The sequence below is a fragment of the Phaseolus vulgaris genome, chromosome 4 (assembly GCF_051622355.1).
Source record: "Phaseolus vulgaris cultivar YP4 chromosome 4, ASM5162235v1, whole genome shotgun sequence".
Taxonomy (NCBI): Eukaryota; Viridiplantae; Streptophyta; class Magnoliopsida; order Fabales; family Fabaceae; genus Phaseolus; species Phaseolus vulgaris.
In genome coordinates this window covers 46,086,996-46,110,399 of record NC_143501.1, presented here as the reverse complement: position 1 = coordinate 46,110,399, position 23,404 = coordinate 46,086,996, and the positions used below count along the sequence as shown (strand labels likewise).

General features: G+C 40.6%; 2 protein-coding genes across 3 annotated transcripts; both read right to left on the bottom strand.

The window, feature by feature from the left end:
- Nucleotides 1–179: 179 nt before the first annotated feature.
- LOC137813373 (uncharacterized) lies at nt 180–3,627 on the bottom strand. Its single transcript, XM_068615568.2, has 3 exons — nt 1,382–3,627; nt 871–1,270; nt 180–798 (listed from the first exon to the last, which is right to left on the bottom strand). Exons 1-3 carry the CDS (start codon nt 2,815–2,817, stop codon nt 427–429), a joined length of 2,208 nt encoding a protein of 735 aa, XP_068471669.2. The 5' UTR covers nt 2,818–3,627; the 3' UTR covers nt 180–426.
- A 4,279-nt stretch (nt 3,628–7,906) lies between these two features.
- On the bottom strand, nt 7,907–13,575 carry LOC137819500 (2-oxoglutarate-dependent dioxygenase 19). 2 transcript variants are annotated; one of them, XM_090301306.1, is made up of 4 exons: nt 12,628–13,575; nt 10,289–10,512; nt 9,072–9,402; nt 7,907–8,330 (listed from the first exon to the last, which is right to left on the bottom strand). In XM_090301306.1, exons 2-4 carry the CDS (start codon nt 10,417–10,419, stop codon nt 8,082–8,084), a joined length of 711 nt encoding a protein of 236 aa, XP_090157432.1. In that variant the 5' UTR covers nt 10,420–10,512; nt 12,628–13,575; the 3' UTR covers nt 7,907–8,081. The 2 variants fall into 2 exon arrangements, with proteins under 2 accessions (XP_090157432.1, XP_068479475.2); XM_068623374.2 differs by lacking the exon at nt 12,628–13,575 and adding an exon at nt 10,812–11,094.
- Nucleotides 13,576–23,404: the final 9,829 nt, after the last annotated feature.

Sequence of the window (23,404 nt, the reverse complement as noted above, 5' to 3'; positions counted from 1 at the left end):
TATATGTTCTTCGTTTCTATTCAAATTCATACTTATTTCTATTCAACAGTTACATGTTTTTTATTTTATGGTCATAGGAATAGGTTTGGAAGTTTCATTTCATATATACTATTCATTTCTATTCAAGAAGACATTTGATGTGAATGATTTAAATGACATGTTATCAACCATGGTTGTCAAACTCGCGAGTCTATGTAGACTCGTGGGAGCTCCGTAGACTCGACTCGTAGACTCGACTCGTAGACTCGTAAGAGTCTACTTTCATATTAAAAAAAAAAATAGTGTAAATAACTACATTTAGTCCTGAATGAGAATTAATAATATACCAAATCATCTAACTTCAAAGTCTCAAATAAAGAAGGTCATACAAATACTACAAAAGTTAAATTGTTCAATTCAAGTCATAGAAATTAAATAATTAGAAATTCAAATTTCCATGTCCAATCCTCTAATGATATCATCTCCATCATCATCTCCATCATCATCTCCATCTTCATCTCCATCTTCATCTTCATCTTCATCCACATTGACATCAAAAGTCAAATTTTCAAGATCAAATGCATCTAGAGTTGGAACTGTTATTGCCGGATTTAAGTGAACATTTGCATCTTGAACTTGATCAATCTCATCAATATTATCTCCCTCTTCAGTTATCCATTCATCATCTGATTGAATATCATCAAAGGGAAGAGCAACTGTTTTTCTAATTTGCTTATTACTCAACTTCAAGTTGTACATGACATACACCAAATCATTCATCTTTTTCTGATGCAAACGGTTTCTTCTCTTTGTATGAACCTATATTAAATAGGAAATTTAGTAACTAACCATATAAAACTAAATAAAGAAATTATAAATAACTTCAATTACCATTTCAAATGAGCTCCAATTTCGCTCACATCCAGAAGAGCTACAAGTCAAGCTTAGAATTCGGATAGCAAACCTCTTCAACTCAGGAGTTCTATACCCAAACATCTCCCACCATTCTCCAGGAAGTATTGTTTTTCTACTTTCCTTTGCGTCATCCATTGCAAAGGCTCCTCTACCAAAATGATACTCAACAAGTTGCACATTAATTATCCTTCTTTCAGCAGCATCCTTAACCAATCTTCTCATGGATGTATACAAGCCTTCTTTCACCTCAGGATCATCAGATCTAAACTCAGGTTCATAATGGAATTGTGGATTAAGATAGTATGCAGCTGCATGCAGAGGCCTATGAAGTTGATTATCCCATCTTGCATCAATTATTTTCCAAACCTCTTCATAGCTACATACATTCATTCAATAGTAATCAATACCAACCAACCAACTATCATATAAGTAATAGAAGAAGAACGAGTAATTAAATTTTTAAAGAGAAAAGCTATAAAATTTTTACCTTTTCTTAATATGATTAAAATTGTTCTTAATCTTCTCCTTTGCACGATCCATCTCTTCATATATGAAACCCATTGCAGGTTTTGCATCTGAATCCACCAATCTTAGGACCACCATAAGAGGGGCAGCAACTTTGAGGCACGTGGAGATATTCTTCCAAAATCGGTTGTCTAATATCATATTTTCAACCTTTTTCCCCTCTTGTGAAGTTCCAAATTTACTTGTTTTCCATTCTTCAGAACTGAACATGGTCAATAATGAGGCTTTCAGTTCATGAAGACAACCTAGAGTTAAATAAGCGGTGGCAAATCTAGTTACACCCGGTCTTATCAAGTCTCTTTCTTTTGTGAACTTCTTCAACATGCTGATTAGCATTGATCTGCCATAAATATAAGTGGTGATCTTTCTTCCTTTCTTGATAGTAAGCTCATGGACCTTCAACTTCTTTTCAAAATCTTCAAAAATCAAATCAATGCAGTGGGCAGCACATGGGGTCCAATACAAATGCTCCCTTTTTTGCATCAACAACTCTCCAGCTGCCTTGAAATTTGCAGCATTATCAGTCACCACTTGTACCACATTTTCTTCTCCAACTAATTCAACAACATCATCCAGCATCTTAAAAACTTTATCTGCAGTTTTTGATATGTCCGAGGTGTCCAATGAATACATAAAAACAGTCCCTTTAGGACTATTTACCAAGAAGTTGCAAATAGAACGCCTCTTTTTATCTGTCCACCCATCAGACATGATTGTGCAACCTGTTTTCTTCCACTCTTCCTTGTATTCTTGAAGCACTAAATCAGTTTTGTCAATTGCTTGCTTCAATAGTTTTTCTCTAATATCATGATAAGATGGAGGTTTATAGCCAGCTCCATATTTTCCAATCATTTCACACATCTTTGTAAAAGCTGGATTTTTAATTACATTAAACGGAATGGCACTTGTGTAAAAAAATTCAGCAACTTGAGCATCCACTTCTTCTTTATAACCTTTCTTCATCATTTGATTTATGGTAGCTTGAACTGCCCCCCTACTACCAACTTTTTCTTTTCCTTTAGAACCAAATATATGTTGTCTTTCTTCAAGCCCCTCACATCCTTGGTCTTCATCAATTATATTTAACTTTCTTTTTTTCAAAGAGGCTTGCTTAGCTTCTGCAACAATTTTTATCATCAAATCTCTTATTTCTTCTGGAACAGAACAACAAGGTTCAGAGTCCTCCCTAGTTCCAGCAAGATGATGTTTGAACCTGAATATTCCTCCACTCATAGTCTTTGAACAATAACTACACTTCACTTTTTTACCATTGCCATTAATATCTATCCCATGCTTCCATCCAACATCAGTTCTATTTCCTGGAGCATTTTTACTTCTATTAGAAGATGCAGATGCACTTCTATTGAGCTCACTTGAATTTGATCCACTCCCAGACATTTCTTAACAAAAATACTGCTCCTCCAAATTCAATTTCTGTCAAAAAAACAAAAGTGCAGGGCAACCAGCAACTATTCTCAATTAAAAAACAGTGCAGAACTATTCTCAATTAAAAAATAGTCCATTCTGCAGCCAATTAAAAAAAACAGAACCCTAATAATCCTTTCCCTTTCCTACACTAATTTCACACCACTCAACTCTAACCTTATATGATGAGCAGCAACAACCCACGAAATCTCCGACGCGACGCACCACCGCAACGCCCCACCGCGACGCCCCACCGTGACGCACCACTACAACGCACCACCGCGACGCGACGCCCCACCTGCAACAACCCACGAGTCGCGAACACTCCGACGCGACCTCCGCAACGCACCACCGCGACGCCCCACCTGCTGCAACGCGACGCCACCACCGCACCACCTACAGCAACTGCAACAACTCGCGACGCCACCACCACCACTGCAACTTGCGACGCGACCACCACCACTGCAACTCACAACTCAATCTATCGCTGCTACACTTCACAGAACAGAACGGAAACACAAAACGAAACGCAAAAACCCTAAGTTTTTTTATTTCATTCAGGCCCCCATTCAAAACGACACAGTTTCGTTTTTTAAAAAAAAACCCAGCTGGACTCGCCAACTCGGACCAGAGTCGCGAGTCCACACCGAGTCTACCGATTCCACACCGAGTCCACCGAGTTTAGGTCAAAACCGAGTCTGCTACCGAGTTAACTCGGTAAGGCAAAGTAGAAACGTGAACTCGGACGAGTCAACGAGTTGACTCGCGAGTTTGACAACCATGTTATCAACTACATATCAATGCTTCATTTCAGAAAGTTACTCTCCTTGATGAATAAAAGGATAGTTGTACTTTTATAGGCTGTTTCAAAATGGTTTTCTGTTTATTCAAAAGGAATTCAGGAACTGTTGCTCTATGTCAAGTCAAGACAAAGTATAACAACCCTAAATAGGTTTTTACATTCCTTTATCATAGTCTTGTTTTAGCTTTTACAATAACTAGTTATAATAATATTTTATTGACTGATAAAATAATTTTTAGAAAACCACAAGATCATGTGGGGGAGGTGATTTCTAGAAAACAAAAATGTTCAATATTTTGGTTTTGGAGGGTTAGAGATCAGGTAGTGTAAAATATTAATTTTGGTCTCTGTAAAATATTTTCTTTGATTTTCATCTCCAAAAATTTCAATCTCTATTATTTATTTTCTGATACGTGAATACCATTTATTTTATGAATCATAAGATTCTTTTTTTTCAAGTAACACACATTATTGTATAACATTACTAATATATTTCTCTTTAAATACTTATTTAACCTGTTAGTTAATTAATGTTACATAATACTAAAGATAAAAAAAAATAGTTTCTAAATTTCGTTAACGTAAGTTTGATGCAATCATAGTAATAAAAGAGGAAATAAAAGAAAAAGAGAGAAATACATCACACTTAAACTTAATTTTTGAATGATAAGCATTTGAGATCTCCAAGATTTTTTAACCTAAAATGCTTGTGTAGAAAGAATTTGAGATCTCCAAAATCTTTTAACATGAAATGTTTGTGTAGAAAAGTTTTTGTTTGTAAAATGACTGATGGAAAAAACGCACGCGGAAGCAACACACATAATCACGAATCAACTGCAGAAAAATAAACAATACAAGATCTAACGTGGTTCGGTCGCCAACTGCAACCTACATCTACACGGACAACTATTAGGTTTTCATTTTTATCCTGTTGCACACCAATTACAAGTATAATGATATCTTTAAACAGAGATTATAAAAGAGACACAATAATTAAGCACACTCACCAAAAATGTGTTTAGACAGCCCAACCTAATTGCTCCTGACTTCATATCCAACAATGACATCATTGATGATAATGACATTCACATATATAAAATTTGAATTTGTTCCTTTAGTGAATTTGAAATAATCAAACTTAGATTGTTTGTAATCATGAGAAAGTAAGGTACTGCTGAATTTGGTAAACCAACTCCTTGAATCATATTCATGAACATGTATAGATTTGTTGTGTTTACAAACAACAAAAGCTAGAGTGATATTTATGATATTGTGTTCATATCCTTGAGGAATTTGCATAAAGATTTCTTCCCTAAGGTTATCATTGAAAAGAAATATTATTTGACGTCTAACTACGCTAGATATTAATATTGAGATGCACCTAGGCGACGCCTTACGTTGACCTTGACCCCCGACGTTGACTTTGACCTTGACTTTGTCAACGCCCGGATACGGGACGGTACACAAGCCCCCAGTTTTAAGCTGAAGACTTGTCTTCAGCGCAAAGACTAAGGCCTCGCCCACGCCGTCCACGTGTCACTCCTTGCTGACTCAACACTTCTCGAATTATTGACGTGACACTCTCTGAACCATAGGGGTGAACTTAATGGCTGATTGGACATCCTCTGAAGCGGGGAAAGTAATACCTTTTGGGGCCACGCTCAATCGCGTGCCACGTGGCTCATCACACGGCCAGCCTCTAGAGTCCCTTGCGCTCCCCTTGAGCGCTTAATCCTTTGACATGCGGCACGATCTCACGGCTCCTAGTTAGCACCTCTTGAGTTGCAAATGTAACGTTCAAGTTACCCAAAACCCCGCGCTCAAACTACTGTTTCATCCATTCTCTCTGCCTGTCTGCACTGTTCATCGCCTTCGAGCCCTTCCTCTGCAATCACTGCTCCCTCCTTCGCACTTCCCTTCCCTCCACACCTCGACACCAAAGGTATGATTTTTCCATCTCCATTACTCTTCCTCTTCATTGCATTGCATCGCTGCGTATTGAACTTCCTGGGACTGTTTATGTTTCTGCATTTTTGTGTTCTTCCGCTCCTCCGTTCTTCTCCGTTCCCTTCTCCTTCTTTCTGGGTTTTCTCGCGTGGGTGGCATTTTTCTAGGGTTTTATCCCCTTTTCTGTCTTGGCATCACTTGTTAAACCCCTTTTCCTTTCCTCTTTCTCCAGTTATTTATCCGCACCATGGTGCGCCCAAACTCAAAGTCTGGTTCTCCCCCCAAGACTCCCAAGACCAACTATAAAGCCTTCTATTCATGGGCCCCCGACGAGCTTTTAAGCGAATGCACCACTCTGACGACCATGAAGGACCTTCAGAGTGCCATACGCGGTGCTCCGATACGGAGGTGCATAGTTTTTGGTGTTTTTTGCTGGCTGACTTGAGCGTCAGAGTGCAAACGGCCGCTAGGGCGCCCTTTTGTCCTTCTTTGCAGGAATCCACAAGTAACCAGTGGGAAGGAGTCCCTAGCTGACGGTTGAGGCTGCGCACAAAGACTTCCCAGGTCAACCGGACGGAACATAACTCAAAATAAACACTTTCAAAATATAGTTAATAAAAAATAAAAATATACTTAACTTCAGTAGAGGCGACGATCGCGGTCGGAGGGCACAGTGACGCAGCTCGGAACGCACGGTGGTCACAATGGCGCGGCTTTGAAGGAACGGTGGACGGTATGTGCATAATGGCGGCTGTCTCGGTGCGGTCAGGTTCGACAACGTAGGCGGCAGTCGCGGGTCGCGGCAGGGTCGCGACAGGGTGCGGGGGTTGCGCGCGGCAGGGTCGGCAGGATGCGGTGGCGGTCGCTGGCAGGTTCGCGGTGCCGGTCGTGGTTGGTGGCAGGTTTGTGGCAGCGGGATCCCAGTAACGGCTAGTCGCGCGCGGTCGGCGGCAAGGTCGCACTCGGTCAGCAGTGGCGCTCGGTCGGCAGTGGCGCTCGGTCGGCGGTGGCGCTCAGTCGGCGGTGGCGTTCGGTCAGCAGGGTGTGTCTTGCGGAGGCGCAATCGCGAGGGTTCTGGAGGGCATGTGAGAAAGAAGGAGAAGTTTGTGAATGAATATGAGAGCAAGAGAAGAGTGTTTAAAACTTCAGCTTTTAACGACGGTTCTCGAAGAACCGTCTTCGAAACCTTACTTTTAAAGACGGTTCTTGGCGCGATCTGTCGTTGTTTAAACCCTAAACCCTAAACCCTAAAAATAATTCTAAAAAATTACAGGATTGCCACCACGTCGCTTTTAACGATGGTTATCTTCAAACCGTATTTGAAGGGTGTCGTTATTGAAGAATTTTGTACTAGTATGAAAAAACAAGGGACTGTTGGTTCATTTTTGCAGATTGCATGGAGAGGGAGAAGTTTTTCAGAGATGGGTGCCAATGGAGTCTAAAGGAGAGGAAACACAATTTCTTCAGTTGTAGCTATTGGAAAAGTTGATAGCAGCGATTTTACTACTGTTGTTGCGGTTTTCCACCATCTCAAGGCGCAAAAGAGATGTGGAATGAAGTAGGGATTTTGGAATCCCCTGGATGGCCAACCATGATGGAAACTATTTGACAGTTCTGGTTATAGGCTTTAAATGAACTGCTTTGTTTTTAAGGAAGCTTTTAAATATTGATTTTGAAGTTCCTTAGGTGTTCGTAATGATGGAATGTAGTAGGGAGGGATTATGATAGGTTTATTTTGGAATTTTTTTAAGGGTTGGAGCACCCCTAAAGTGTCCCCTATATAATTTGAATGATTCTTTGCTGATTAAAAGAAATAAGAAAACACGACCAAGCTAAGATAAGTTTCGGAAGAGGAACTCTCCTCTAAAATGACAAGCTAAGATAAGTTTCGGAAGAGGAACTCTCCTCTAAAATGAAAACCTTGCATCATGACTCTAATGGTGTATATGTTTGGCAACAATATCATGGATAGGAAAACACATATTACATGCTAGAAGTAGATTGTTAACTGAGCTGCAAAATTTGTATCTGGAACTAATAGGCATTGTAATTATCGAGACAATGTTAGTCGAGCTAGGGCATTATGTGATTGAAACGTTTGTGGAAGTACTTTGAAAGTCTAATTAATATACTATGTAAATAGAATATAGATGTGTTTAAATAGGTTGAGCACCTTTAGTGTCTCCTTTAGTTTATATTCTTTTTTAGTTGATAAAGAAATAATATTGTCTCTCTAGTCTAGTTTCTTTGAGAATTTATTTTCTAACTACATATAACGAAGAGCTTAAATTTATTTAGAAAATCATACACTACTTTGTACTTGGATAAAATGATAGTACAATAGAAATATGAATATGATAAGTATAGAATACAAGGGAGAAGACTTAAATTATCCACACCTTATTATAACATATTAAGTGAAACATGATATAAAGATTTGAATGTATTTTACACTAATCTTTGGAGTGTGAGAATGTAAATGTAAATTTCACAATAATCTTGCTTGCTCAAGTGATGATTGCACATCAACCTCATCATCCCCGTTCACTTCTAAGAATTCTTTAAACGTCATCTCACGATATTTCTTTAGATGTTTTTCATCAACAAACTTTGCGTTAGGGTTGATCAATTTGTCCAGTGAAGGTCCATGAAGGCCAACCACAGATATCCTTTGCACCTTATTGTTGTCAACAATAACTCGATGGATGTGACTCTTATACATCCCATTGGTTAAGATCTACAATTGATTGATGTTAAAAACATAAGCCAAATGGTGAGAAGGAGCAAAAAGGTTTATTAATAATAAGGCATTAAAAGAAAGATGATGGAGGAAAAAAATTTGTTTCACAAAGAATGAAATAAATTAAGTAACACACTTAAGAGGTGTGCTTCAACCTTTATAAAAAAAAAAAATCATGTTACATAATCTACAACCAAATCATGTAGTCCAACAAATAACAAAGCAGTAGTCCAATAATAACAAGTGTGTTTCTTCCTGCACCCCTATATGCTTTGAAATATCCTAATTACCCTTGATAGTTTTGGATGATTATGGAATAGGATGTTCCGTAAGTAAAAGATGTTTCCAAAATAAGAAATTCAAAAGACAAAAAATCCATTCTTTCCATAACATATTTTCTGGACTTCGAAAAGATAAATTCAGAATTCATAAAATGTGTTATGGAAAGTATGTTCCAAAAACATTTCAAAAAGAACTATCTATAAGTATTTTTAAAAAAAGTAAAACAGTCTTTTCAAAAAAAAAATATGCAAGGAGAAATTTGTTAGAGTGCAGAAAGAAAATCCTAATAAAGAAAGAGATGTGTTACAACCTTAAAACTGGTCAAAAAAGAAAATCAGTTAAATATTCCTACTATATGTGCTCACAATAAGAAGACACCTACAACAACAAAAATGATAAAGTATCTATAAATCATACAAACTATTTTATGGAGAAAATAATTTGAATAAAAGTAACCTCAAGTTGATCACCAAGCTGGATGAGGATGGCATGATGAGGAATATAGGCATTAATCCAGTTTCCTTTGTGGGAAAGAATTTGGAGACCACCATTTACATCTTGAACAAGTGTAATTATAAAGCCAGGGTCAGTGTGTTGAGGCAAGCCAACAGCTCCCTTGGATTTGGCATTGGGTGGATAAAGGTTCATGGCCAGTACATCAAACCCTGACTTCAATTCCAATGCCTTCTCTACAAAGTGTTCTTCAAACCCTAAGCTTTTAGACACTGCCCTCGCCAATTCAATTACTATCCTTCTCATTTCTTTGCCATATTCTTCTAAAATTTTGCTGATGCACCAAATAACCCAAAACAACTTCAAATATATGGAAGAGGGAATGCCATAATAATTAAACCTAGATAGATACCTTTCTCATCAGATTTATATATGCTGGAGAGTAATTTACAAATTGTATTATTTTATTTTGCGGAATTTACAAATAATATCTAAATTAGTTTCTATTATTAATAAATAATTTTTAAATTGGTATCTAAATAGTTACCTAGATCTAGCTATTAATTATTTAAATCTTGGTAGATAATATTATATACCAATTTAGAAACTATTTAGTAATAATAGAAACTAATTTAGATATCATTATTTTTTTTAATCTATTAAATAATATATAGTTTAGTTAATATATCTTTATCTCTAAAATTAGTTTATATTTAATTAATTTTTTTAGTGACTTTAATCATCAACATTGTAAAAATAAACTTGATTAATGTTGATCTAAATAATTGTAATTCACTTCAACTAAAAATAATATATAATCTATTTTAGTGAATGAAGATAAAGTTATCAGAATTAAGGTGTAATATTTTTCTTTATTGAACCAATGAATTATATTTTGAAGTAAACATAAAATTATAGATAACTATATAATTTTCTAAATAAAATAATAACAATTAATTTGAAAATGTTAACATAACTATAGATAACTATATTTTAGAAAGGTTATAAAAGTGTAATAAAAGAGTAATTGAGATGACAGCTAAAATTTAAAAAATGACAGATATAAAAGCTTAATGTATATTTATGTATGAAAAAGTATATTTTGAGAGTTGTGATGAGAAATGATATTTTGGGTAAAAGGGGTGACCAATTGAACAAGTGGAAACACCTTAGAACATAAAGGGAGATAGAGAAATAAGTTTTGTGTAGTTATTATGTACCTGAAACCAGATGGGTTGGAAGGAAAATGAGATTGAGGATGCGCAACAACCTTCAGATATTCCCTGTTTTCCCCAGTGGAGGAGTTTAGTTCCCATCTGATTCTATCCGATGGACTTCTTTTGCTGTACATCCTTCTCTCATTCAATGTTGTTTGATCAAAGAAATCAGAAACTCCATTTAATATATTGTCAAATACTCCATCTGGGATGCTATGGTTTACCAACTGCATACATATCAAACAATCAGAAACTATATATATATATATATATATATGTTGTAATATGCAGCTTGCTTTACTTGGTATGGAGTTTCACGGAATCAACTTTTTGATTGTTGTAATCAGTGAGTGTATAACAAGGTTTTTGGGAGGAAGATTTTTTGTTAAAATTAATTAACTATTAAAGTTAGTTAGAAGTTATTTAAATTCTAAAATTGATAAATACTTGATATATAGTTAATTAGATATTAAAATTATTTATTATAAAAAAAAATTAGAGAAAAGAAAGAGCAAAGACAGTTTACATAGAAGAAGCCATATTCTAGGCAAGCATGACGGAGGCATTGAAGGGCATGCAGTTGCTGATTAGGGCTATCAGAGAAGAGAAGAGAGTAATCAATAGTGGGTATTTTATCATCACAGGCTGAGTAAAGATCAGCATGATGAAGATGTTCTACCACTGCAAGCTCTGAGAAATTAGCATTGGAGAAAATAGGTTCAGAAGACTGAATTTGGGATGCAAAGGAACTTATTTCAGCCATTATAATCAAAGATTGAGAGTGAAAGAGAAGCTATACTTTGGTAGTAACTTATATCATGTCTCAGATGCATAACCCCTACGGTGATTGTCATATTAGCATTTAATATCAACTTCTCAACTATACCATTAAATGTGTTACGTGTTTTTTTTAGTATTTCTTATGATAAGAAAGCAATTTGTATGTGACTAAAACATAAATTGTATGTGACTTTCCAACATAAATTCTCCAAAATAAATATGTTCAAATAAATTAAAAAATATCACAAATATCCAGATAAAATCCAATACGTAACTTACTAAAAATATATTTTACATTTTTGTTATATTAGTCAGTGTCCAAAAAAGTTTTATAGTTTCCACGTTTGACTTTAACATTAATTAAACTGATGTATACTGCCTTGCATTATTATTGTTCATTAGTCTCCGCATAAAATAAAAGAAATAAAGATAATTATGTTTAGAGTCTTTTTCAAATTTGTGTAATTTTAATTAAGCTCTAATTAAAAAAATTATTTAATTTAGGAACTTAATGATTTCTTTTTAATAAAATCTGACTTAAAAATATCTAAATTTATAATAAATTTAATACTTAATTAAGTTTAATTATTATAATTAATATTTATTAGTCCTGTACTTTTTTATCAATAAAAATAAATAAAATAAAATGAGAATTTTTTATAAAAAAAATAACAAGACCAAAGTACACAACACCTTGTTTTTGTTATCTCCAATAATAGAACTCGGTAGAAGATCGACTCTTCCCAACTGGAGTTCCAACAAACTCAACAAATCAATCTGAACCTTATAGAAAATGACTAAAAAGATCTAGACATGACTACATTAGAGCAAGAAAATCATCCCTCCAAAAGGCCCTAACAATCTTTTAGCCAAAATAGCAATAGAAAACACCTCTTAAAATGAAGAAACCCCCACACAAAAACCACCCTACAACCTTCTTCTTTTGACATGGATCTAAATTCCCAAATGCATCATTAACCATGACACGTATGGGATCATGACCTGAAATTTTATGCTCATTTGATTGGAAAATTGAAAGTGTTTCAATCGTATTTTGTACAAAAATTGTCTCGTCATGTAGAGGCCAAAATGTATAACCTTTTGGAAAATGATGAAGAATCAAGTGCTCAAATGTTGCTTCTCGAGTTTGCCATTTTTTGAGATTGAATTTCGGATATGGACAATTTATCTTACCCTCAACGCTCTTATTAGTAAATGCAATGTCCAAAAATTTATTCAATCCTGATATGTATTTCGAGGCATGTTATAATCCAAGACTTATCCATATCTAAATGGAATTGTTTGATAAAAATAAAGCAAACTTATCACGAAAGTTTAAAAAAAAAACATGTGTCAACAAGAGCATTAGAATGCGTAGAAGAATAAGAGTAGAGAAAGCGTATAAAGAAGTTGTACAAATTTAGTGTATGAAGAAGATATGAAAGTGGTAAAAAAAGTAACCTTCACTATTAGTACGTAGTTGAAGGAGAAATAGTATATGAATATGGTACCAAGAACCTATGAAGTGCCTATCATTAATAAACAACAAAAAATTTACATACCTTTGACTTTTTTAAGTGACTAGAAATAACTTCAATAACTGCACGCTATTGGCGGATGTGGGCATAAAAGATCCACCAGCTGAGGAAGTCTATAGGAGGTTGGCTGGCGGTGGAACAGAGGAAAGAAAAGGGGAGTAGCTGTTGGTGAACATTCACGACACGCTATTGGCAGATGTGGGCATAAAAGAAGGTTGGTGCAGGAGCAGGGTCTGGTCAAACTCGTGTGTGCAGTTTGGCATGATCCCGATGATACTGGTGGTTCCTTGGTGACTGTTGCTAGCAGCAGGAACTAAGGTCTTGCGGAAGGTGCTTCTAAGGGGCCGGGGTTGCACGACTCTGTATCAGCCCTTTACAGACGCTATGTTACTTTGATCATGGGTGTGTTTATGTTGGAGTTGTGAGGAACCACCTCTTGAAAAGGTCCAATTAATCTGTAATTAGGTCGATGTTTATTCTTGATAAGCTATATACTTCTATGCTTTTGACTCAGGTAGGTTTTGTAGTGGTTAGTTTTACAACCTGGCTAAACTTCTGCTTTGGTGTTGCTCCTTGTTGGTCTTGGGTTGACTGGTGAGGCAGGTTGTTTGGAGTCTTGAGTGATGAAGGTCAAGTGAACTGGCTGGGGTTGTGCATGGAGTGTTGAGTGGAAGATGGATGGTGTGGTGCTTAAATAGTCGAGTGAGGAGTTCTTTGGAACCTCTGGATGAGGTCTTAAGATTGTAACCATTGTCCTTTTGGAGCTGTTGTCGAAAATGAAGAAGTGCTCCTATGGATGGATTGGTATGGATGTTGTTGCACTTATCTAGCTGTAAGTGGTGCCTAGGTTATTACCTCTGCTGTCTGATTGCCTTTAGCAATTGATTGGGGTGATAGGGGCCTCTGGTTCTGGATGACACATTTGATGTGGCTGGGTGTTGGGTTGGGTTGTTGGCCTTTGTAGTTGGTTCTTGGTTTTGTGTGTTGTTGGAAGGTATCTGAATGTCACAGAATGTTGTGGTTCGGTTTTTGGTCTCATTATGTGCATTATGACGTGGCTATTGTGAAGTAGTGTGGATGGGACATGATGGCTAGTTGGATTTTTGTGATTTTTTGGTTGGGCGTGATGAAAGGTGGCATGAAGTAGAAGTGGACCACGCTTGGTGTGTGTGTGCAGGTTTTTGGGCTCGTTAACAACAACAATTTCTCCTTATCCATTTAATTAAGAAGATTCAAATGTGAACATGGAGGTACCTTTGGTCAGAAGGTATTGAGAAGCAATCTGAGGCTGTGTTTTATGGTTGAACATAGCTGCTATGCTGGAGATCTCCCTATCAGTAAACGTTAAGTGGTCATTTTTGTTTTATGCTTTTATGTTGATTCTATGTAATTCATTTGATGTGGGGTAAGGGGTTCTAAATAGCTTAAGTTACTTATTTTATGTTTTTGCTCTGTTTATCTATTTGCTTAAGTTATGTGTGCTCTTGTATACGGGTTGGGACACCCCTTAAGTGTCTCTTTTTATTTTATTTATTCTTTGCTGATAAAAAAAAACTTCAATAACTGCAAATCTACATTTGTTTTCACCAGCAAACAAAGTATTTGGAAGGTAAAGAAGAATAATGTGTTACTTAAAATCAAACTACTTCTAATAGGAGTAATCTTAGCACAAAAAGTCAAAAAGAATAGACACAATCAGAAAAGTCCAACAAAAAATATATGTATATTCTATCTTGAATTTTGGATAAGATGCATCAACATCTTCTTCTAAAAAAACAAAAAGTTATTATCAACAAAGAAACCGCTTAAAAAAAACAAAAAGTTATTATCAATAAATAAAGTTGCAACTTGCATAAATACTAAATCAAAACATAAATGATATGAAGTCTATTCATCATGAGTTCTTCAAAAGAAGACATGGATTGCATTTTTTCTTCTTGATTTCTAGCACCAGCATTAGGTCCAGCATCTTGATGTGCTTCAGGTAGATCTTCTTGTTGAAAATCCATATCAGCAGGTTCATCTTGTTCATGATCAGCAGCAGCACTAGATGAGGCTCCAAAGTCACCATCTTTGCTAATCCATTTGCCACCTACTTTGGTGAAACCCATTTTGCTGAGAGATCCATTGTTCAACTCTTGAGTTGACTTCACCAACTCAGATGTTTCATCCTCTAGGTTCACTTCAGAATAGTGCAGAAATTTAGAAATCAAAACAGCATATGGATAACAATAGTCACTTAACCTCACTGCCTTTGGCATGTGCTCTTTGATGATGTGTATCCAATTAATTCTGATCTTCTTCATAATGCAGAAGATGTACACCAGATCTTCCTCAGTGAGAACAGAATGATTGCTTCCCCTTGGAGTTAAAATCCAAGTCACAATGAGAGCTAGCAATCTTTCATCAAGTCTTAAGCCACCAACTGAACAAGTCCCAACTTTTTCATTTTGGTTCTTCAAGCAGCTTTTGTAGTATTGAACTTTGTTGAAGTCCTCCACTACACCAAGGTTTCCCTTGTTAATTCTGAGACCTAAGTACTTTAGGCCAGCTACAACAGTCCACACTTCATCGGTTATCTGCATATCTACACCTTTTACATGAGAAACAAGGTTGTTTCCTTCAAACTTGAGATTTGTGTAGAAAACCCTTATTAAATCTGGGTAGATGTTCCCCTTCATCTCCAAGAACTTTCTGAGAGATTGATCTTTGAGCAGCCTCCTTATATTATCCAGTTTTTGGCTTTTCAGCCAATCAAAGCACACAACCTTAGGGTTGTTTATCACTTTGGTGCTAGTTTCAAACCTATATCTCTCAATTAGATCATTGTCACCCGAAAAACATCCTTCAAACCTTCCTCCGGACCTTACAGTTCTGGATTTGACTCTTCTTGAGGTGGGAGGAGTTGAATCCATGATGGCAGAGATGAACAACAGAGAAAAGCTCACTCATAGATTTTGCAAGAGATGTTGCAAGAGATATTGCAATGGGATGTTCTTGTGGAAAAGATGAGCTGCAACAGTTTTTATAGCAAAAATAGAATCATAGGATATTCAATGACATGAGTGGGTACCAGATTTTCAAAGAGAGAGGACTTGACCGTGCCCTGCACTGAAAAAGCGTAAGAAAAAACAGAAAATCACATGGTCTTCACAAGTGATCTTTGACTAGTCATTAAGGCTCTTGAATTTCCAAGATATTGGAATATATTCCTTTATGACTGTTGAAACTTCTTTCTGAGCGTGATCAACTTTTAACTCAGGTTCATTGACCAAGGATTCTCTCTTTAATTTAATCTGCAACGGATAGAAAATCAAAATAGAAATTAAATTGGTTTTTTCACAGTGTTGTCAGACTCAAAACAATCGGTTGTTTCGAGAAAACAATCGGTTGTTTTTCTGCAGCAGTAAAGTTGAACACTTTACGGAGATTGTACCAATCAGGTCATCGGGTGTGATGACGTGGCAGCAAGCGATAATATAAGCGTGTTGAACGGGACACCTGGCCGACAGAAGGGAAGTAAATTGGGAAGTCAGTATAGTCGCCGATCGCAGAATGGGTGTTCTCCAATCTCTAGTATGCGTAACCGGCGGTCACCAGAGTTGCGTCACAGTCGTCGTATGTGAGTACTAGGAGATCAGGTGGTTAGAGATCGCTGGGGAATGCTAGGAGATCGGGTGGTTTACACACCGCCGAAAGGGGCACATCGCCGAACAATCAGGAAAGCTGTGCACCAAGTTACTCCCTGTATGGATAACTTAGTCGAATGGCGAAAAGAGTAGAAGTAACGCTCAAGTTGTGGAGGCTCTAGATGGTGACACGTGTACAACTGGATGTGAGCCACGTGTCTGGAGGCGTAACCGTCAGGAGAGAGAAAAAGCTCAAGTATATAAGGAACACTTAACAAACTTTTGAGGTACGCTTTCAGAATACTTTCTAGTACACTGAGATTCACTACGCACGGTTCCTTGAGTTGAGATATTCTCTCTGAGTCTTTGGTGATTCTTCCACTGACTTGAGCGTCGGAGCGCGATCGGCCGCAGTGGCGCCACTTTGTTTTCTTCAGGTTCTTGCGAGGAATTAAGACGTGAAGAGTGAAAGCTAACGTGGTGCGAAGCTGATCCAAAGGAGAGATCTTTGATGTGGCAAGACTCTTGCACTCAAGTCAACCGGCTGGATCATCAGGGGCCCACCATGGGGCCTGTAAAACGTGTTTCCCATCCAAAGCGTGAGTTTCTTGAAGATTTTGCAGTTCTTATGTGGTTGTGTGCTGGTGCAACCATTTTCTGAAGTTTTTCTCTGTTCGTTTGAGTTTTCAATCGGTAAATCGAGGTTTTTACCGTTCGTTTGAGTTTTCGATCGGTGAATCGGGGGTTTTAGTGGAGAAGTAAAAGGTTCGTGTTGAGATTGCGAGTTTTTGTGGAAGTTTGAACATCCGAATCGATCGTGTGCTGTCGCGGTTGTTTTCTTGGAAGTTTTCGAAGTTAGAGAAGTTCTGACCGATTGATTGTTGGATCAGTCGTTCCGGTGGTGAAGGTTCTGGTAGTTGGAGTTTGATCTGTTGATATTTCATGCGAAAGATGAGAAGTACACGTCCAAGTCCCGTTGTGCCAACTGTTGAAGAGAGCGTCGTAACCATGGCGCAAATGAGGGAGATGATGCGCACGTTGCAAGAGAATGTGGAGGCGTCGCGCGTTGAGCAAGCGAATATACACGAAGACCTGGTCGCATCTCAGGCCAGAAATGAAGAGCTCAGCAAGGTTAATGAGGAGCTGCGTCAAGCTCTTCACGAGCAGAGAGGACGTACAACCGATGAAGAAGTTGCACCGTCGTCATCATCGCGCGTGTTTCCGATGCCGTTTGCTCAGGCGATCATGGACACGGGGATCCCTGCGAGCATAGTGGTTGTGAAAGCCTCTTTCACCGGCGTGGAGGATCCTGAAGCACATCTCACCGCGTTTCACACGCAGATGATGATGTCAAGGGGCTCAGATGCAGTTTATTGTAAGATGTTCATGAGCACACTCCAAGGAACAGCCCTAGAATGGTTCGTCAGCCTGCTTACAGATCACATAACCAGTTTCCAGCAGTTCTCTAAGCTTTTCGTCGACCAGTACATCGTGAACAAGGCGCCACCTATGGTGTCTTATGACCTGTTCGACGTAAGGCAGCATCAGGGATAGTCCCTCAGGGACTATCTGAATAGGTTTGGAGCACAGATAGTCCGCTTGCCTGGCAAGGACGAGGAGATGTTCGTGCACGCCTTCAAAAAGGGCGTGCTGCATGGACCTTTCAGCGAGTCGCTAATTAGGAGCCACCCCGCCACGTTGCCGAAATCCGGCAACGTGCTGTGGCTTACATCACCGCTGAGAGCGAGGTCGCTGAAAAGAGAGGGAACGTGGCTCCTAATAAGCCACGGGCCCAAACTAGAATTCAGCCGCAGAGGGTGTCGGAGACGGCGGCAACCAAGAAGGATCAAAGGACTCGCCATCCTTATGATCCAAAGAAAAACAAGGGGAGAGGGCCAGGGCACCCTAGAGAGTTCAACCGCCCTCCGAGGTACGAGTTCGTCATGGGATTGGCAGACCTAATCGCCATCCCCAACATAGCTGCCAGGCTTAAAGTGCCTGAGAAAGTTTCAGACAAGGTGTTGGGACCAAAACCGGATATATGGTGCGAATTCCACAAAAGTTTTGGTCACTCCCTTGATTCGTGCTTGGCCCTGGGCATTACGTTCACCAAGGAGGACCTCAGGGACGTTGTGCCTCATGACAACAATCCCATAGTTTTCTCGCTAGTCACGGCGGGAAGGAAGGTCCACCGGGTGCTGGTGGATCAAGGAAGCTCGGCAGATGTCATGTTCTGGCCGACTTTCAGCAAGCTGCAACTACCCCTTGACCAGTTAAGGCCCTATGGAGGATGCTTGTATGGGTTTGCTGGCGACCAGGTGGAGGTCAGGGGGTACATCGAGTTGAGAACTACATTCACGGACGAGGCGGCCTCGAGAACGGAGAAGATCAAGTACCTCGTCGTGAATGCCCCCCCGGCGTATAACATTCTGTTGGGAAGGCCGACCCTCAACAGGATAGGAGCTGTACCCTCAACGAGGCACATGAAAGTTAAGTTGTCGTCAATGGAGGGAGTGGTGATCACCATAAGGTCGGACCAGAAGGAGGCAAAGAAATGTTACGAAAATAGCCTCAAGAATAAGAGGTCGGTGAGCTACATCACCCCAACACCGCCCACCGGTGTGGAGCCCAGGTCAGCAGAGGGGCGGGTTGTTGACATGGCGATGAGGGTGATCACCGAAGGTGACGAGATCATGATAGACGCCGAGGCGGGGGGAGAGAGCGCCGGTCGGGAGGAAGAAGCGAGAAACCGCCCAGAGGAGGCTAGGGAGTCGGGAATCGCCAGGGAAACCAGGCCCAAACCCGTCGAAGAGTGGCTTGAGAGGGAGATCGGGGGTAAGGTCTTCAAGTTGGGGAGATCTTTGGAATGTGAGACACAAGACCAGATCGCCAAGGTGATAGAAAGGCATCTGGACGCTTTTGCATGGTCTGCTTCAGACATGCCGGGAATCGATCCCGATTTCTTGTGTCATCACCTAGCGATGGACCCTCAGGTTAGACCAGTGCGACAGAGAAGAAGACAGGCGATTAGGGATGAAACGCAGAAGCTCCTCGCCGCGGGCCATATCAGGGAGGTCCAGTACCCTGAGTGGTTGGCTAATGTCGTGCTGGTAAAGAAGAGCAACGGGAAGTGGCGCATGTGTGTCGACTTCACGGATCTAAACAAGGCATGTCCGAAGGACTCGTACCCTTTGCCAAGTATAGATGCCCTGGTCGGCAGTGCAGCAGGGTGCAAGTTGTTGAGCTTTCTGGACGCCTTCTCGGGGTACAACCAGATTAAGATGCATCCTATGGATGAAGAAAAGACCGCCTTCATGACTGAGAGATCGTGCTACTGCTACAAAGTGATGCCCTTCGGGCTGAAGAATGCGGGGGCCATGTACAAAAGGCTTTTGGATAAGGTACTTGCGCCGATGCTAGGGAGGAATGTACAAGCGTACGTTGATGATATGGTCATGACTTCGCTAGAAAAGAGCAAACACATCTCAGATCTTGAAGCTAAATCCCGAGAAGTGCATTTTTGGCGTGGAAGCGGGGAAGTTCCTGGGTTTCCTCTTGACTGAGAGAGGAATTGAAGAAAATCCTGATAAGTGTGCTGCCATTTTGGCGATGAGAAGCCCGGCTACAGTGAAGGAGGTGCAGCAGCTTACAGGTCGGACGACCACCCTATCTCGTTTCGTGTCAGCTAGTGGAGAGAAAGGCCATCCGTATTTCCAGTGCTTGAAGTGAAACAATAGGTTTGTCTGAACGAAGGAATGTGAAGAAGCTTTCGTGAAGCTTAAGGAGTATCTGGTGAGCCCGCCGGTTCTGTGCAATCCTTTGGTGGGAATGCCTCTCAAGTTGTATTTTGCTGTAGCTGAGAGGGCGGTGAGTGCGGTGCTCGCCCAAGATCAAGGACAGACCCAGAAACCTATTTATTTCGTTAGCAAGGTGTTACAAGGCCCAGAAGTAATGTATCAGGCCTTGGAGAAAGCCGCGCTGGCGGTTGTATTCTCGGCGAGGAGGTTGCGCCACTATTTTCAAAGCTTTACGGTGCTGGTGATGACCGACTTGCCTATCCAGAAAGTTTTAAAGAAGCCTGATGTAGCTGGGAGAATGGTGAAGTGGGCAGTGGAGCTGTCGGAGTTCGACATCAAATATGAACCCTGAGGACCGATCAAGGGGCAAATTTTCGTTGATTTTGTGGTCGAGCTTTCTTCAGAGGCAGCACAAGTTGAGGGGGATGATTTTCGTTGGGTACTTTCGGTGGATGGATCGTCCAACCAGCAGGGCAGCGGTGGTGGAGTCATTCTGGAAGGGCCCAACGGCGTGCTGATAGAACAGTCCCTGAGATTTGCCTTCAAAGCCAGCAACAATCAAGCAGAATATGAGGCGTTGATTGCAGGTATCTTGTAGGATAAGGAGATGGGAGCTAAGGTGTTCGTGGCCAAGAGTGACTCGTTGTTGGTCACGGGGCAAGTAACAGGCGAGTTCCAGGCCAAGGACCCGCAAATGGCGGCTTACTTGGAGTATGTGCAGGAGTTGAAGGGTTCCTTTGCCTCGTTTGAGGTGGTGCATGTACCCAGGGAGCAAAATGCCCAAGCTGACTTGCTAGCCAAGCTTGCCAGTTCGGGCAAGGGGGTAGGAAGAGGACCGTTATTCAAGAAACTCTGAAGACACCCAGAGCGTTTGTAGCAGATCACCAAGTTCTCTAGATAAGTAAGTCGACGAAGAGAGTGGCGAGGAGTCACAGGTCCTTGACCCAGGAGACCTTGAGAACGCCAAGGATAAGGGCATGTCTAGGGGAAAGGGTGAACATGGCACAGGTCTGCGCTACGCATAGGCCAGACACGTGGATAACGCAATACTAGCGCTGCCTGGCAGATGGCGTTCTCCCGCTGGATCCAATGGAGGCTAGGAAGATAAAGAAGAACTCTAGCAAGTTCACCCTGATCAATGGCGAGTTGTTCAGGTTTGGGTTTACACACCCACTCCTAGTATGTGTGCACGGAGAAAAATGTACAAGAATTATGGTCGAGCTCCATGAGGGTATATGTGAGAGTCACATCGGGGGTCGAGCTCTGGCTGCAAGAGCTCTCCGTGCAGGTTATTACTGGCCAACGATGAGGGAAGATTGCAAGAAGTATGCTCAATGTTGCAAGCAATGCCAGCAGCACGCCGATTGGCACAAGGCACCCCCAGAAGAGCTTAAGTCCATTTACAGCCCCTGGCCGTTTCATACTTGGGGAATTGACATTCTGGGACCCTTCCCATTGGCGATCAGGCAGATGAAGTACTTGGTAGTGGCGATTGAATACTTCACCAAGTGGATCGAAGCGGAGCCAGTAGCCCAGATCACCGCACACAAGATCGAGAGCTTTGTATGGAAGAACATCGTGTGCCAGTTTGGGTGCCTAAACGCCTGGTGTCAGACAATGGGACTCAGTTTGCAAGTCACCTGTTGAAAAAGCTGTGTGAAGAAGTGGGAATACAACAGGTGTTTGCATCCGTTGAGCACCCACAGACGAATGGCCAAGTAGAGTCTGCCAATCGGGTATTGCTGAGAGGTTTAAAGAGAAGACTAGAGAAAGCTAAGGGATCGTGGGCTGAAGAGGTACCCCGCATAGTTTGGGCGTACCATACCACTGAAGAGTCAGGAACCCACGAGACCCCGTTTAGCCTGGTTTATGGATGTGATGCGACGATTCCAGTCGAAATCCAGGAAAGCTCGCCGAGATTCCAGAACTTTGTGGCGGAATACTCGAACGAAGAAAGAAGAATGAATCTGGATTTGCTGGATGAGGTCAGGGAGGAGGTGAGAATGAAGGTCGAAGCAGTAAAGAGAAGGATTGAGCGAAGGTATAACTCTAAGGTAATGCCAAGGCAGTTTAGAAGTGGCGACCTGGTGATGAGGAAGGCCCATCAGTACGAGATGGAGAACAAGTTATCGCCTAAGTGGACGGGACCGTTCAGAATAACCGAGGTGCTCGGGAACGACGCCTACTGCTTAGAGACGCTAGAAGGAGGGGCGATTCCTCGCACTTGGAACGCCACACATCTCAAATTTTATTACAGTTAAAGCCTTGTAAGTAAAGACGAACATGAAGAGATTTAAATAGTTTCTGTTAAAACAGTTTCAAGGGGGCACTCTTTTTTCCCTAAGGAGGGTTTTTAATGAGGCCATCCAATAAAGAAGAGTTTTCAAGTTTAACGTTTCTAAGATTGCATGCTTGTTGTTTTGAAAGTTTTTAGAAAAAAGACCTTGTCACTTGTACGTGATCTAAGGCAACAGTAAAGTTCTATTGCATGCTTTCTAGTAAAAGTTTTCAAGTCCCCATCGTTTTTCGGCGATCGGCGGCAATAGTTAAAGGTTTTAAAGTCTCCATCGTTTTTCGGCGATTGGCGGCAATAGTTAAAAGTTTTAAAGTCCCCATCGTTTTTCAGTGATCGGCGGCAATAGTTAAAAGTTTTAAAGACCTCATCGTCTTTCGGCGATCGGAGACACCAGTAATGTAAAAAGCCCTCAACGCTCTCGTGCGTCTTGAGGCGAGAGAAGAAGTCCTCCTCGCCCTTGAGCGAGTGCAGGCGAGAAAGAGAAGAAGTCCTCCTCACCTTTGAGCGAGTGCAGGCGAGAAAGAGGAGAAGTCCTCTTCGCCTTTGAGCGAGTGCAGGCAAGAACAGATTGAAAGACCTCTTTGCATAAACAGATTAAGGCAAGATTAAAAGTCCTCAGTGCATCCAGGGGGGAGGAGATGTACACCCTAGGCAAGTTGAGGCACCAGAGAAAGTCCTTCTCACCATAGAGTGAGTTCAGGCAAGATGAAACTGAAAGGTCAGGGGTGTTCATGACCTTAAACGGCGGGAAGGGAAGGTTGATGGAAAACGCCTTTTCCCCTTTGAGTGAAACATCAATATCGACCCAGTAAGAACAGATAAATCTTCCACGCTTGCAGGTGGTGCGAAGATAGATAAACTCGTTCTCGTTTTCAACGAGTTCAGGTACGGCGTGAAGGGTGGAAGAAGTTAAAGGATAGCTGAGGTAGGTTCGCAGAGAACACCTCACTATCCAGATCATTGTTCTAAAACTCAGGGAGGTAGAGAAGGATCCGAAAGGCGCCTCTACCCCCAAATGAGGGAACAATGATCAAGTTATGCAAAACAGGGTAACATCGTCAAAACCCTATGGCGTGAAG